At 37.8% G+C, this 14,633-nt stretch overlaps 2 protein-coding genes across 8 annotated transcripts in view; one reads left to right on the top strand and one right to left on the bottom strand.

Moving 5' to 3' along the window:
• ERCC8 (ERCC excision repair 8, CSA ubiquitin ligase complex subunit) overlaps positions 1–8,424 on the bottom strand; it is a 75,215-nt gene extending 66,791 nt beyond the window's left edge. Inside the window, exon 1 of one of the 3 annotated variants that reach the window (XM_049707938.1) lies at positions 8,289–8,424. In XM_049707938.1, the coding sequence (XP_049563895.1) occupies positions 8,289–8,365 (77 nt within the window). In that variant the 5' untranslated portion in view covers positions 8,366–8,424. The remainder of the gene's footprint in view (positions 1–8,288) is intronic. The other 2 variants (XM_004275183.3, XM_049707939.1) reach the window with 2 other exon arrangements.
• Positions 8,425–8,520: 96 nt separating this feature from the next.
• Positions 8,521–14,633, top strand: part of NDUFAF2 (NADH:ubiquinone oxidoreductase complex assembly factor 2) — a 184,693-nt gene continuing 178,580 nt past the window's right edge. For 3 of the 5 annotated variants that reach the window (XM_049707948.1, XM_049707950.1, XM_049707953.1), the window contains exon 1: positions 8,521–8,752. In XM_049707948.1, the coding sequence (XP_049563905.1) occupies positions 8,626–8,752 (127 nt within the window). In that variant the 5' untranslated portion in view covers positions 8,521–8,625. The remainder of the gene's footprint in view (positions 8,753–14,633) is intronic. The other 2 variants (XM_049707951.1, XM_004275185.4) reach the window with 2 other exon arrangements.

Raw genomic sequence — 14,633 nt, 5'->3', positions numbered from 1 at the left:
AAAATCTCACCTTAACTAATATTAACAGTGACTTCTGCATTTTGTTGACAATTCTCTAATATCTTTTTATCCTCTACTTTAACTTTTAATATTTAAGAATTTTGTAAACTAGTTAAAAATATTTTAAATTGAGGTATTTCTGAGCAACAGCTTTTAGCTATATTTTATTTAAAAATTAATCTGATAATCTGTGCTTCTTAATGGGAGGAATCAGCCTGTTCACCTTTGGTATGACATCTGACATACTTGATATTATTTATTGTTTACTTAATGTCATAGTTCCATCTTTAACTTTTCATTTTGCTAGTTCAATGAAGTTGCTGTTCATTCCCCTTTGCTAATTTTGAAGTGTGTCTAAAAAGATCTTCATCAGCCATGTTATATATTTCCAGCTTGTTTATTATTATATATTTAGATTTAACCATACACATACTACAAGGTTCACTGCTCTTCTCTGTTTCCTCTCCTCTTCATCATTTACATACCCTGGGGCCTTGTGCAAATACATTTATTCATCAATTAATGTTGTTCCTTGGGTATTTTTTCTTGAAGGGGAAAGGGGTGAAATATTTCTAGGAATTTTAGCATATGCACAATATTGGACAGATTGGCTAAATTTGGATTCCTGACTTGCAGTCCTTTTTTCTTGTTAGTAGATATCATTCCAGTCTCTAGAACTGCTAAGATGTCTAATGTCAACCTGTTTTTCTTTTATGAATAAATTGTTTACCATTGGAAGCTTTTAATAATTTTTTTCTCCATTCCTAGATATATTTACTAGGGTATTTTTAATTTTATGTCTTTTTCATCAGTCCTATTGCACTTCAGTGAACCTTTTTAGTCTGTCAATCTAGTCTCTGCTTGTTTGTTTTGTTCTCCCTCTGGAATTATTATTGCCTCTGGGGTCTTCTGGGTCTACTCTCCAAATCTCTTATCGTTTCTCTCATACTTTTTATACTTGCTTTGTGATTTGACATATTTCTTTCGTTTGATCATCCACTTCATTAGTCAATACTCAAAAGTAGCCACGCCAGTTTGAGGTAAGATAACTAGCACACTTTACCCATCTCCCTAGAAATACAACTATAAAATGTGAACAAAATGCATGGAATACCTATTTGAGGACTCCAAAAAGTAAATAGCAGCAACTGGACTGGGGGAAACACCAAATCCAACATACCACCAAAACAATGGCCAGTTTATTATTTTTTTCTCCTCTGCTACTTCCTGGCTGGAAACCTGCAAGTGAGCACTGTGGCACAGACAGAGAAAGTTCCAGGAGTAAAAAAGGGAACTCCAATACTCAAGGACATGCAGAAATCACCCATCTATATTTTTTCTCTCTTTTCTCCATTCTCTTGTGGCCCAGCCCCTAGGCAATCTGATAGCAGCACTGGCAATGGCTGGAAATAGTGACCTGAGGGAGTCAAAACTCTTGGGGAAGGAATCTGTTTTCTCTGTTCATCAGAGCTCTGATCCCAAGAAAGTGGGTCCAATCACCATTGCTTTCTTCCTCTGTCTTCTCACTTACAGGACCAGAACTGGGCCCAAACACATTAGTGTATGGTAAACGGGGTAACTGAGCCCAATGTTTCCAGCAGGAGTACCAAAAGGGAGAGTCCCAGTGATGAGAGGTACCAGAAAGATCACTGAGAGAAAGAAGCTCAGGAAGGCAACCTCATAAAGTTATTTATGAACTCCAGGACTCATCACTGAGCAGAGCACGCATGGAGCTAACCTTAAGTAGCATACAAAAGATTCTGAAAACTAAGCTAACAGAGTACCACTCAGGTAACAGACTACTGAGTGGCACACATTGGGGGCAGATTTGAAATGGCTTTGAAAACTGAATTGACATTAGAACCATGGCAAACATAAGGAGGTAAGAACTTTCAGCCTGAACCTAACTTCGCCAATTGCTTCTTAAAACAAAAACATCAACATTCTTCATAGAACTGAAAAAAGACCCAGAGTTTCATGACATTACAAAATGTCCAGGATACAATGCAAAATTACTCTGCATATGAAAAACCATAGACATTTCAACTTGTATGGGAAAAGACAATCAGACAGACACCAAAGCTGAGGTGACACAGATGCTGGAATTATCTGACAAAGACTTCAAGGTAGCCATTAAAATATGCTTGAGCAAGCAAATGTGAACATAATTGAAACAAATGTTAAAAAAGGAAAGTCTCAGCAAAGAAACAGAAGACATAATTAAGAACCAAATGGAAATTTTAGAACTGAAAAATGTTAAATTATTTTTCATCAAAAATCTAATTTTCATTAAAAACTATTTTTCTGATGGACTAAATTGCAGATTAGAGATGACAGAGGAAAAAGTCAGTGAACCTAAACACAGATCAATTGAAATTACACAATTTAACAACATAGGGTAAAAAGACTAGAAAAAAAAAAAGAAGAAAGAAAAGAAAACACAGCCTCAGGGACCTAAGTAACAATTATAAAAGGCCAAATGTCATCAGAGTCCCAGAAAGAAAGAAGAAAGTGGTATGTAAAAAATATTGGACAGAAATAATGGCTGAAAACATCCTAAGTTTGTGGAAAGATATAAATCTGCAAGTTCAAGAAGCAGAATAGACTCTATGATAAACCCAAAGAAGTCCATGCTCAGACACATTATAATCAAACTGCTGAAAACTAAAAACAAAGAAAATTTCAAAGCAACCAGAGAGAATGACAAATTACCTATAGAGAAACAAATGATTGAACTAACTGCAGATTCCTTTTCCAAAACCATAGAGCCATCCAGCCTTGTTCTAAAAGAATTTCTAAACAAAGTTCTTCAGACAGAAGTGAAGTGATATAGGAAGGAAACTTGGGATATCAGAAATGAAAAGAGAACACCAGAAATGATACATATCTAGGTAAATAGGCTATTCTTCCCTTTAAAATATGTTTGATGGTTGAAAACAAAAATTGTGACACTGTCCAATGGAGTTTACAATGTATGTAAATCTAGTATATAAGACAACACCACATATGGTGGAAGGTAAAGGGTGATAAAGTTTCAATATACCAAATGAAGGAGTAAAACATTGATTCTAAGTAGAAAATGAAGTTAAGTAGGTGTTTTACAATTCCTAGAGCAATAACTAAAAAATACTATACAAAGAGATATAGTCAAAATCACAATAGATAAATTAAAACAGAATATTAAATAATGTTCAAATAACCCAAAAGAAAGCAGGAACAGGTAAATAAAAATGTGAAGCAATCAGTACTTCCATTCACTGCTGATAGGAATGTAAGCTTCTAGAAAACTGTCAGTTTCTTAAAAAGTGAAACATATACCTAGTCATTCCACTGCCAGGTATTCACCCAAGAGAAATAAAAGCATATGCCCATACAAAGACTTGTGCATGAATCTTTAGAGCAACTTTATATGTACTAGTCCCAAAACAACTCAAATGCCCATCAACAAATGAATGGATAACGAGTCATGGTATATCCACAAAATGGAAAACTCCTCAGCAATAAAAGAATGGATACATGCAACAGGATGGAGAAATTTCAAAATAATTATTGAGTGAAAGAACGCTAAGAAAAAATAATTTCATTTATAAAAAATTCTGAAATATACAAACTAATCAATAGTGACAGAAAGCAGATCGGTAGTTTCCTGGAGTAGAAAGAATGTGAAACAGGGAAAGAAGGGAGAAAGGGATTACAGTCTTGATGAAATTTTGGGGCTTATGGATGATTGTTATCTTGATTATGGTGATGGTATCAAAAGTGTATATATATGTCAAAACTCATCAAATTGTATACTCTAATATGCAGTTTAGTGTATATCATTGTACCTCAGTAGAGTTATAAAATAAAAAAGGAGGGTATGAATTATAAACATTGCATTTTAGTGTTCATGTCTTTGCCTGTAGTCAACGACAAGGAAGAAACTAGGGCAAATGACAGTAGACATCTTCTTTGAATAAAACAGGACTGTGTTTGTTTAGTTAAGCTAAAATATCATTAAAGAGGGGAATCTTAAAAAAAAACTACCTTAAACAGTTTAACTTAAATATACAAGTAGTTCTTATTTTGCATTGTCTGATACACACGAATTTCAGTTACCATGATTTAGTTAATACCAGACCACGACAACATGGTTCAAATCTCAGTTACCATGGTATATTAACTGTGAGTAAAAAGCGCAGTGTTCAATACTTGCTTTTCAGTCCACAAGCTACTATGAAAATAACATGTACATTAAAATTAGTGAGCACTTTGCATGACTTCTTTCAAAGTCTGCAGATGATCACTGTGCATTTGTTATTCAGTTCACACACAGCTTAGTTTTGTTACCTCTGTGCCCCTGAGATAAACCCACAAGGAATTCCACAAAAATGGATAACTGAATGGGGGAATTAGCAAACATAATTAAAGTGCACAAAAGCAACACAAAGTGATGATACTGGAAGTGAAACTCAAATTGAATGTAAATGGAATTACAAAAGAAATAGCTCACTGCGGAATGTTGACATTGCTGCCATTTTAGAAACTCTAGATATGCAGACTGAAGAGATCAATGAAGGTGAACTTATCGACATAAATGAGGTAAAGTGTTTGCGGTGAAAAGGCTGAATATGTCCCAGAAGAAGTGATGCTGGCAGAAATCTTCACATTAAAAGAACTCTCAAGGACTTCCCTGGTGGTCCAGTGGTCAAGACTCTGCACTCCCAATGCAGGGGGCACAGGTTCGATCCCTGGTGGGGGAACTAAGATCCTGCATGCCGCACCACATGGCAATAAATAAATACATAAATAAATAAAGAGAACTCTCAGAGATATTTCAAGCCATTGAGAATGTAAAGGATAAAATGTTGGAATCTGACACAAATTTAGAAAGGCGTGTGATAATTAGCCAAGGTAAAGAAAAGATGCTCAACTTGTGAGTTGTACAATGAGAAGACAAGCACTGCTCAAACTACTCTTGACAAGTTTTTTTTTTAAACAAAGAAATATACTTTGGTTCTCATCATTTCTAATATTTTACGTTACACAGATAACTGATAGTGACTTCTAGTGCTTCAAAAAATTTTTTTAAAGGTCACAGAACAATTTGAATTTTCCGCACTAATTATTAAGATAACTTTGCATAGGTTTTAGCTTACACAATCAGTTTTATGGATGTGCACTACTATGCAAAGCAAAGACTGTCTGAATATTAGCTAATTTTTTGAAGAAGAATGAAATGTGCTGAACAGAGGGCCATAACATCTTTCTTCCATAAACCATACACATATTATATATAGTCTATGATTTTCAAGGATTGTTAAAATTTGTTTTTTATTTATTAATTTATATATTTTAGTTGGGTGAAAATTTAAGACATATACAAAGCAACTGAATATGGAATCTAAGACATATGCAAAGCAATTGAATGTGGAGTCTTTCTTAAGCAATGATTCTCATTTCTAGCTATACATTACAATCAGCTAGGGCGCTTTAAAAAATTCCAGTGTCCTAGACCAATTAGACTAGAATACATGGGGTTGGAACGATAGCATGAGGATTTTTTCCAAATACCCTATGTTATTTTAAATATTCTGGCAAAGTTGAAAAAGACTGTTTCATCTTTTTACACTTTCCCCAAATCTTTTATAATAACTGTCTCAATCATATCTCATTTTGTTTTAAGCCATTTGTTTGCACTATTTCAAAAGTGGTCCATTTAGTTTTATAAGAATAGCAACTTTTGTATTCATACTTCATCAGCTCCCACTAAAATGACATCATCAGAATAATAAATAAAACTAGCATTAATAGGGTTAGGGAGAAATAATGACTTTTGATAAGCACACAAAGCAATTGGTGGGAGAGATGTGCATGAGATTACTAGAGTACAGGTTTGTAACCAGAAATGTTAAGTATGCTTGGGGAATCAATGTTTTACAGAGGAAATGAAATCTATTTAAAGATGGATTAATCTGGCAATTTGGTTAGGAAACCTTCACTGTTTTGAATTTTTATTTCTTCTAATGAAGTAAGAGGTTTAGGTCACAGAATTTTGACTGTGCTAAAGAGCTATACTTAGTTGCTTCCTCAGACCAAGGACTTTTTGGAATTAAAAGACAACAAGAAACCAGATTTTTCAGACACTCAGTGGTGCACACGATTTACATTATTACTGATATGATAAGACCTCTGGTCATATGAGGGAAAAAAGAATAATGCTGCTTCTTTTCAAAAAAGTACCACTACTGTCACTGAAATTAAAGATAATGGACAATGTCACTCATTTTCCAAACTTTACTTCGCTGATCATTAGGGAAGAATTGCAGAACTACTTGATGGAAACAAGCCACATAGTCAAAGCAGACTGACAAATTTAAGCAGACTGACAAATTTTGATACATACAAATTTTGCTTGATTTCTTGCAGTTACTGGAATAAAAAACTCTGGATATGCCTGTATGCTTTTGTTAAAGTGGATGACCTAGCTGAAAAGGAATTACTGTCAACTGTGCACTAACGGGGGTTGGAGGACAGTAGGAGATGCAACCCCAATCATGCTTAAAACTAACCAAAACATGGTAAAAAAATTAATACTCTCTTATTTAGTTAAAACTGTATGTACTATCTAGAAACATATTTACCCATTCTAAAAGCATAATACTAAAATGTAAGGAAATACATCTTAGAACACAAAACATCATACAAATTGTGCCAAATCCTCTTCTAGGCAATGGGAATACAGGGTTTTAGAAGACAATATACCAGTAAAAAAATAAGTATATAATACAATTTCAGTGGCAATAAATTGAATGAAGAAAATAGAGCAGAATAATGGGATGGAGAACCATTGAGAGCAAAGAAGGGATTCGGGGGCAGCAACTGACACATTTGATGGCTCCCTCTTCAAAGAGTCTTCCCTCAGCATCCATGATACCTCACCACCCTAGTTTGCCTTCAATCCCTCTGGTTACTCCTTTTCAGTTCTTCTGCAGTCTCATCTTCTGCCTAACTTTAAGTGTTGGTATTTTTCAGGTTTGTAATCACTGAACTGCTTCTCTCTTCTTACTCCACAAATAGTGCCTGGGTGATCTTATGTCCTCCTCACTTCACGTATCATCTTGCATTAAACAATCTAAATTTCTCCTGAGCATCAAACATATACTATATGCAACTGTGTCCTGCACTCTCCAAGTGAAATCTCCACAAGTTCCTTGAAAGCAATATGGGAAAAGTCAATATGAACAAAATTAAAGTAAAACTTGCTCCCTCTTTGGGGAGAGATGTTACCATCATTCACCCTGACATACAAGGCACATAGCTGGGAATCATTGCAGACTTTTCCTTTTTCATCATTCATTATATCCAGTTAATCTCCATGGCTGGTTGATTCTATTTCTTAGATTTTTTTCAAATATCTTCATCCTCTTGGCCCCAACTGCCACGTCCCTGGCTTGGGCTTCCAATCAACTCTCTCCTTGCAACAGTTACCTAACTTGGCTCCCAATCCTGCTCTCAACTTCAATCCATTCTCTAAGCAGATGACAAAATGCAACAGTTGTCACCTTATTCTCATCTTCTTACCACTTAACCAAGCATACAAGACTCTTCCCCATCTAGCCTCCCCTACTTCTCCAGCTTCATCTCTTGTCAATGGCCCTCTCTCCACAATTCTCTGCTCTAGTCATGCTAAACTTTGTTCAATTCCTGGCCTATGCTCCGCCTTTAACATATTGCTTGTCACATAGTAACAGCTCACTAAGTACGTTGACTAAATGAAAGAACGAATTCTTGGAAGATAGTTATTCCTTGGGAATCGGGGCGAAGGAATAAAGTAAAATGAAAATATCCTCATTTAGATTTATAGCGCCCTCACTCGAGCCCGCGTGCGCACCCACCTGCCTACAGGTATATAAAACCTATCCTATTTTCTCGAGCCACAGAACAGAAGAGAGAGTAAAGCCCAGTTGTGGTGGAGAAAAGTGGTAATGAGGCGGTCAAGTGTGAGGCAAAGCTAACACAGCCATTGGCCCAGATTTTTTTTTTTTTTTTTTTTTTTTTTGGTGGTACGCGGGCCTCTCACTGTTGTGGCCTCTCCCGTTGCGGAGCACAGGCTCCGGATGTGCAGGCTCAGCGGCCATGGCTCACGAGCCTAGCCGCTCCGCGGCATGTGGGATCTTCCCGGACCGAGGCACGAACCCGTGTCCCCTGCATCGGCAAGCGGACTCTCAACCACTGAGCCACCAGGGAAGCCCCATTGGCCCAGAATTTAACCTGAATATTAGATAAAAGAATAAGGTTTTCTTTACCTCCGTGTGGACTCCGCTCTCCGAAGGCGAACAGGGTCGTCCAAACCCGCTTGTCGTGCCAACAAAAACCCTAGCATCCCGTCCCTTCACACCGGCTTGCGGACTGGACGGCGCCATGACAGAACACTGAGGCTGGGGTGTAGAGCGGAGTCTCCCATTGGTCAAGCGTGATGCCATCCGGCCAATGGAGAGCGTCGTTACTTGAGGGTGTACGGAAGGAGGTGGGTGGGACTCCTCTGAGCAGGTGGGCTGGGTCGGCTGCCTGGGCTTTCTCGCTTTGGTCTCAGGAAACCTCGGCAGGTCACGGCACGACCCGCGCTGGAGCCGGTGGGAAGGCATGGGTTGGTCTCAGAATTTGTTCCGTGTCTTGTGGAGAGCGCTGTCAAAGGAAGTGAAGGAGCAAGTGGGCACAGACCTGTTCGGGAACAAATACTACTATATCCCAGAGTACAAGAACTGGAGAGGTGAGATGAGAGCTAGGGCAGCGGTTGGGGTGTCGAAAAACGATGTGCGGCACTTGTAATCACCAGAGTAGACAACCCGAGTTCGTTCTCCCCACAACCCTCTCTACTCTGGCCGCTGGCTTTCACACGGGCTGTCGGTGAACGGATACAACGCTAGCGTTGTATTTCCCATCGCCGAGAGCCCCGCCAGCGGAGGACCGCCCCCTCTGCCCCCCTCAGTGTGGGTCCTTGAGGTCGGGCGACGTAGACGGGGACAAGTCCACGGACGTCTTTTACCAAAGGTTCCCGGGAGGGGTAGGGAAGTGCCTTTCCTCCTCCCGTGACCCTCTTGCGACCAGGCTGGCGGGGGGTAATTGAAGAGGTGTATTTTGAGCGCCTCCGCTCTCCTCTTTCGTGGTGTTGACCTTTTTCAGTGGCTCCGGCGTTGGCCCCAGGCGTCACCTTCCTCAAGGCCAAAACTGTCAGAAGTAGGGCCATGCACGCTGACTGTATGGAAAAGAGATCCCCGCAAGGCTCCACGTTACTTTTCCCATGAGTTTACACTCCCAAGACCCTGTTGCGCTGACTTGAAGGTACAGGGCGCTAACCCTGTTTCTGTGCAGGAATCTTGCGAAGTCTTGATGTTTGGGGAGGTAGGGGCCGTTGCTGGTCTTTGAGATCACACCACGTGGCAGTCGTGGTAAACTCTTCTGTGTTGTTCCAGCGCCGCGATGCAAAAGATCTCGGGCTTTGGGGTCAGAAAGGCATGGGTTAGAATCTCAACTTTGAGATCTAATAACTGAGGGATCACAGACAAAGTATTTGTCCTCCGCAGGTCTCAGTATCCTCACTTGAAAGTTAGAGATAATAATAATAGCAATAATATTGAGAAACACTAAGACCTTTCAAAGTTGTGTTCCATTCATTTCCCGTAACTCTTGACAGAGGGCATTTCTTCTTCGTAGAGCATATGTAAAGGGTATTCCTTGATTTATTACTCAAAATTGTTTTGCCTAGCCCTTTTCTGTAACTTATTTTAATATCGTTGACTTGTTTCCCTAATAAGCATTTAAACTCTATCAGGGCAGGAAATAAGTCTTAAAAGTCCACAAAGAACCTAGAATGGTGCTGAAGTGTTTCTTGACAGAGGAAGCAGAGGGAAAAATGTTTCTTTTCCATAAGTTGTCAGGTAACGTTGAAAAAATACGAAAAACATCAGATTGACCTTTTTAAATTGAAGTATAATTTACATACAGTAACGTTCATCCTTTTTGGTGTATGGTTTTATGATTTTTGACAAATGCATACTCTCATGTATCACCACAGTCAAGATATAGAACAGTTCCATCACCCCCAAAAGTCCCTCCTATCCCTTAGTATTTCATTCCCTCACCCTGCCCTTGACACCCACCGATCTGTTTTACGTTCCTACAGTTTTGCCTTTTCCAGAACATCATGTATAATAAATGGAGCTATATTGAATACAAGATGCAATCTTTTGAGTCTAGTTTATTTCACATGGCATAATGCAGTTGAGATTTATCCATGTATCAGTAGTTCCTTTTTGTTACTAAGTAATATTCCCTTCCATTATATGGGTTTACCACAGTTTATCTGTTCAGCAGCTGAAGGACATTTAGGTTGTTTCTACTGTTTTTGGTGATTGTGCGAAAAGCCTCTATAAACGTTCACATATAGGATTTTGTGTGAACATAATTTCTCTAGGGTGAACAGCTAGGAGTGGAATTGCTGAGTTGTGGGTACATGTATGTATAACTAACTTTGTAAGAAACTACCAAACTGTTTTCCAAACTAGTTGTACCATTTTTCATTCCTGCCAGCAACACATGAAAGTTCTAGTTTCACATTCTCACCAGCACTTGGTTTTGTCAGTTTTTTTGTTTTTATTTTTATTTTAGACATTCTAATAGGTAGATAGTGTTATCTCATGGTTTTAATTTTCATTTTCCTAATGACTGAGGATGTTGAGAATCTTTTCATGTGCTTATTTGCCATCCATGGATCTTTGGTGAAGTATCTGTTCAAATCTTTTGACCATTAAAAAAAAATTTGTATTAATTTCATTTCATTGAAAATACAGTATCATTAAAGAAAGACTTAAATTAACAAAATCAATGTGTATTCTAAAATGGTATAATTTGTGAGTCACAGGTAATGTTTATCTTATAATTTTATTATTATAATACCAAGTTGTTTTCCAAAGTGCTTATGCCAATTTATGCTTCAATTAGCTTGATATTTTGAATCCATGTACTCGATTGTGAGAAAATCAGGCTTTTACCAATGATGTAGTAGAATCAATGTATGCTGCTGTCTAATGTCTCTGTGTGTCTCAGTTCTTAGATAATTGAGGGCTGTGGTACAGATGTGTTATACAGTCTATAAGTACCATTACACATTTCCTAAGCCTTCTACTATAAAGCAAGGGAAAATATTTTTAGTTTGTTTTCAAGCAAGTTTTCAAAAAATAAGTCATCTAATTTTCTATTTCCTTGATATGAAAGGTCGTTCTTTAGAGGTCTCCTTGAGTTTTCTTTGAGTTGCATAATTGAACACCATCAATGAAGAGTGTTTAAGAACCCTTTAGAGGAAATTAATTTTTCTTTTAATTCAGTTAATTACTGTGGTGCCAGTCATCAAAGAACTACTATATTTTCCACATAGGGTTTTATTTAATAAGAGAAAATCTGTTTTTATGTAATTCAAAATAAGTCTTGAGTATTGTCTAGTCAGCTGAATTTAAGTTTAGAACTGTGGAAATTTTAACTTTTTTTAAAAAGCATATTGGCATTTCAGGATAAAAAGATTATGAGTATAGCATGTACTCGGCATTTTTAATAGCAAAGTGTTGATTGACATCTTTTTATTGAAAGTTTGCTTGCTCTATAGTAGATTATTTAGTAGAAGATTCCTCAAACTTGATCTAGAAAATTCCTTAGTTATTGCACCCTTCTTATTTGTAATTTCCCTGAGTTTTTATCCATACGATTCCATTTATCTCATGTTTCAAAAGGTAATTCTCTTCCTTTCTAAGATAAATTCTTGTATTTGTATACTTGATTCTGACTGGAACCTCTTTGAACCTTGTTTCATTATTTTCACCTCCTTTTGCACATTTATTAAACATCTACACCCGTAAAACTAACAAATTTGTTAACTGAAGAACTATTTTGAGTTGTTATTTGCTAATTGACATTGTGAATGTCCAGATTTTGGGGGTGGGGTGAATATTATGCATAATATGCAAAAACACCTGTTTGGAGTATTGTGTTTGGTTCTGGACACCACAGTTTAGGAGAGATGCTTGAAAATCTAGTGTCCAGACAGGGATAGTTATGATGATAAAATTTTCTGGAAATTATATACGTGAGTATTATTAGCTGTGAGTCTTGAGGAGGTTTACCCTTTGAAGAGAAGATTTACGAGGAACTTCAAGTATATGAAAAATCGTGGTATAGAAAAGGATTAGGCTTGGGACTTACCTGGTGGCCCAGAGGTTAAGAATCTGCTTTCCAATTCAGGGGATGCAGGTTCAATCCCTGGTTGGCAAACTAAGATCCCACATGCCACAGGACAACTAAGCCCGTGCACTGCAACTACTGAGCCCCTGTGCCACAACTAGAGAGCCCAAGTGCCGCAACTACAGAGCCCACACACCACAACTAGAGAGAAGCCTGCACACCACGATGAAAGATTCAGCATGCCGCAACTAAGACCCGACACAGCCAAATTTTAAAAAAGATAAAAGGAAAGGATTAGGCTCATCTGTATAGCCTTTTAACTCAGAACTTAGATCAGAGGGTAAATGTTTACCTTTTTATAAGAAGCAACTTTCAGACTGTTAGGGCTGTGCTAGAAAAAGAAGAGAGTGCCTTATGTTTGATTGTAGCTGGGAGAATTTAGGGAGATAAGTAGCTGGAAACATTTGATCAGCACCTTGAAGGATAAATACGATTTCACAAAGAGTGGTAGAAAAGTATTTCTGGTTGGCACCTGGAAGGGATAGGAAATACCACAGAGATTAGAAGGTAGTCCCATGTGGGTAGACTTCAGAGTAGAAGAACAATAGAAGCTGTTCTAGTGAGGGGATAGACAAGGTCAGATTATAAAAGGCCTTGCATAGGTTTGAAATTTATGCTTCATTCTGTAGGTGGTAGGTAGCCATTGAAAGCTTTTCAACAGAGAAAAGTTTGTGTCATAATTAGAGCTATTAGAGAAATGACTCTGGAAGCCCTGGGAAAGATGAGCTAGAGGGGAAAGGGAGGGAACTAAAATTCTGTTAGGTGGGAGCATCGCTAGGTTTACTGTGATCCTGGATAGAGATCTATTTGGACTGAAGTGATGGAAAGAAAAGTTTGATTTGACAAAACTTTTGGACTTGGTAATGAATTGGACTGTTAGAAGGGGAAAGAAAAGAGGAGAGGCCAAAGTTGATTTTATTGTTTTAATTCTGGAGAACTGGTGGATGGTAGTGTACCGATTCATGCAAATAGAGGCTATAAGGGACTAATGCAAATGGAGAAGCAGGGCTTAGGCTTGGCTTGGTGGAAGAGTAAATAGAATTTGTTGCTTATAACAGGGCACCTGTATAATCAGGCAATTGTATACTCAGATCTGCAGTTCCAAAGATGTCAGTGATTAAAATACAAATTTGGAAGCCATCTTAATAGAGGTGATCACTAAAACTGTAGGGATAGTTGGATTCAAGCAGGGAAAGAATAATAATAACATGATATTAAGAGACAGGTATTTGGGGGCTTCCCTGGTGGTGCAGTGGTTGAGAGTCCACCTGCCGATGCAGGGGACACGGGTTCGTACCCCGGTCTGGGAAGATCCCACATGCTGCAGAGCGGCTGGGCCCGTGAGCCATGGCTGTTGAGCCTGCGCGTCCGGAGCCTGTGCTTCGCAACGGGAGAGGCCACAACAGTGAGAGGCCCGCGTACCGCAAAAAAGAAAAAAAAAAAGAGACAAGTATTTGGGAACCCTGTCATTTCAGTGGCTTCCTGTTACCTGAGAATAAATCCAAACTACCTGGCTGGCATTCATGACCTTTGAGTCCATCTTGAAAGTGATACTTGTTTTTAGTCTAATCTTTAGATCAATGGTTTTATAACAAGCCTAGATATTTATGCTATTAGGAGAGCTCAAACCTGAAAGCTTACATGATTTCCTATCAGGGAGTTGAATCAGATAGTATTTAATTTTCAGCATTCAAAAAATAGCGTTAAAATTAATTGAATGTAGTTATTTAAGAGTTGCATCTAGTCTGTAACGTTGATGTTCCAAAAATGGAATCGGTTGGGGGCAAGGCAGGGATATCAGTGGACCGTAGGTAACAGCGATGCTTTCTTTTAGAATTCAGGACAAATATTTCATCAAACATGGTAGATTTATTTTTGGAACACATTTTAAAAAATTGTATAACCTTCATTAAGGCTTTTTGTATTGAATTGTTTACACTAGGCTACTGCCAGTGATTTTCAAACTGTTCACAGTCTAATAATTATAAAATAAACCTATTCAAGTTCCAGCATTTTATTAGAAAATCTTACATGCTAAAAGATTTTTTTCATTTTATGCTCAGTTTTTAAATGAGGCATTATTTGTACATTTATAGAAATTGTGAGCAAAGGAAAATCTGTGCTAAGATTTTAGTGAAAGCATTATTGCCAAATTATCTTTTCTGTACTTTCTATATTTATATGAGTGTGTTTAGATTCACATATATCTAGATTATCAGTGTGTCAGACACGTTGTTTATAATAATATTTCCTGAATTTTACATTTCATGCTTTTTGGTTAAAAGAAAAAAAAAAGATGGCCTTTGAACATGGCGTTTCCAAACACTCTTGGGAAGCCAAATCAGAAAAGGTACAAACCG

This window comes from Orcinus orca, chromosome 3 (genome assembly GCF_937001465.1).
Source record: "Orcinus orca chromosome 3, mOrcOrc1.1, whole genome shotgun sequence".
In the NCBI taxonomy this organism is placed as follows: Eukaryota; Metazoa; Chordata; class Mammalia; order Artiodactyla; family Delphinidae; genus Orcinus; species Orcinus orca.
The sequence above is the reverse complement of the archived record's forward strand: the minus strand, read 5'-3'. Positions and strand labels throughout refer to the sequence as shown.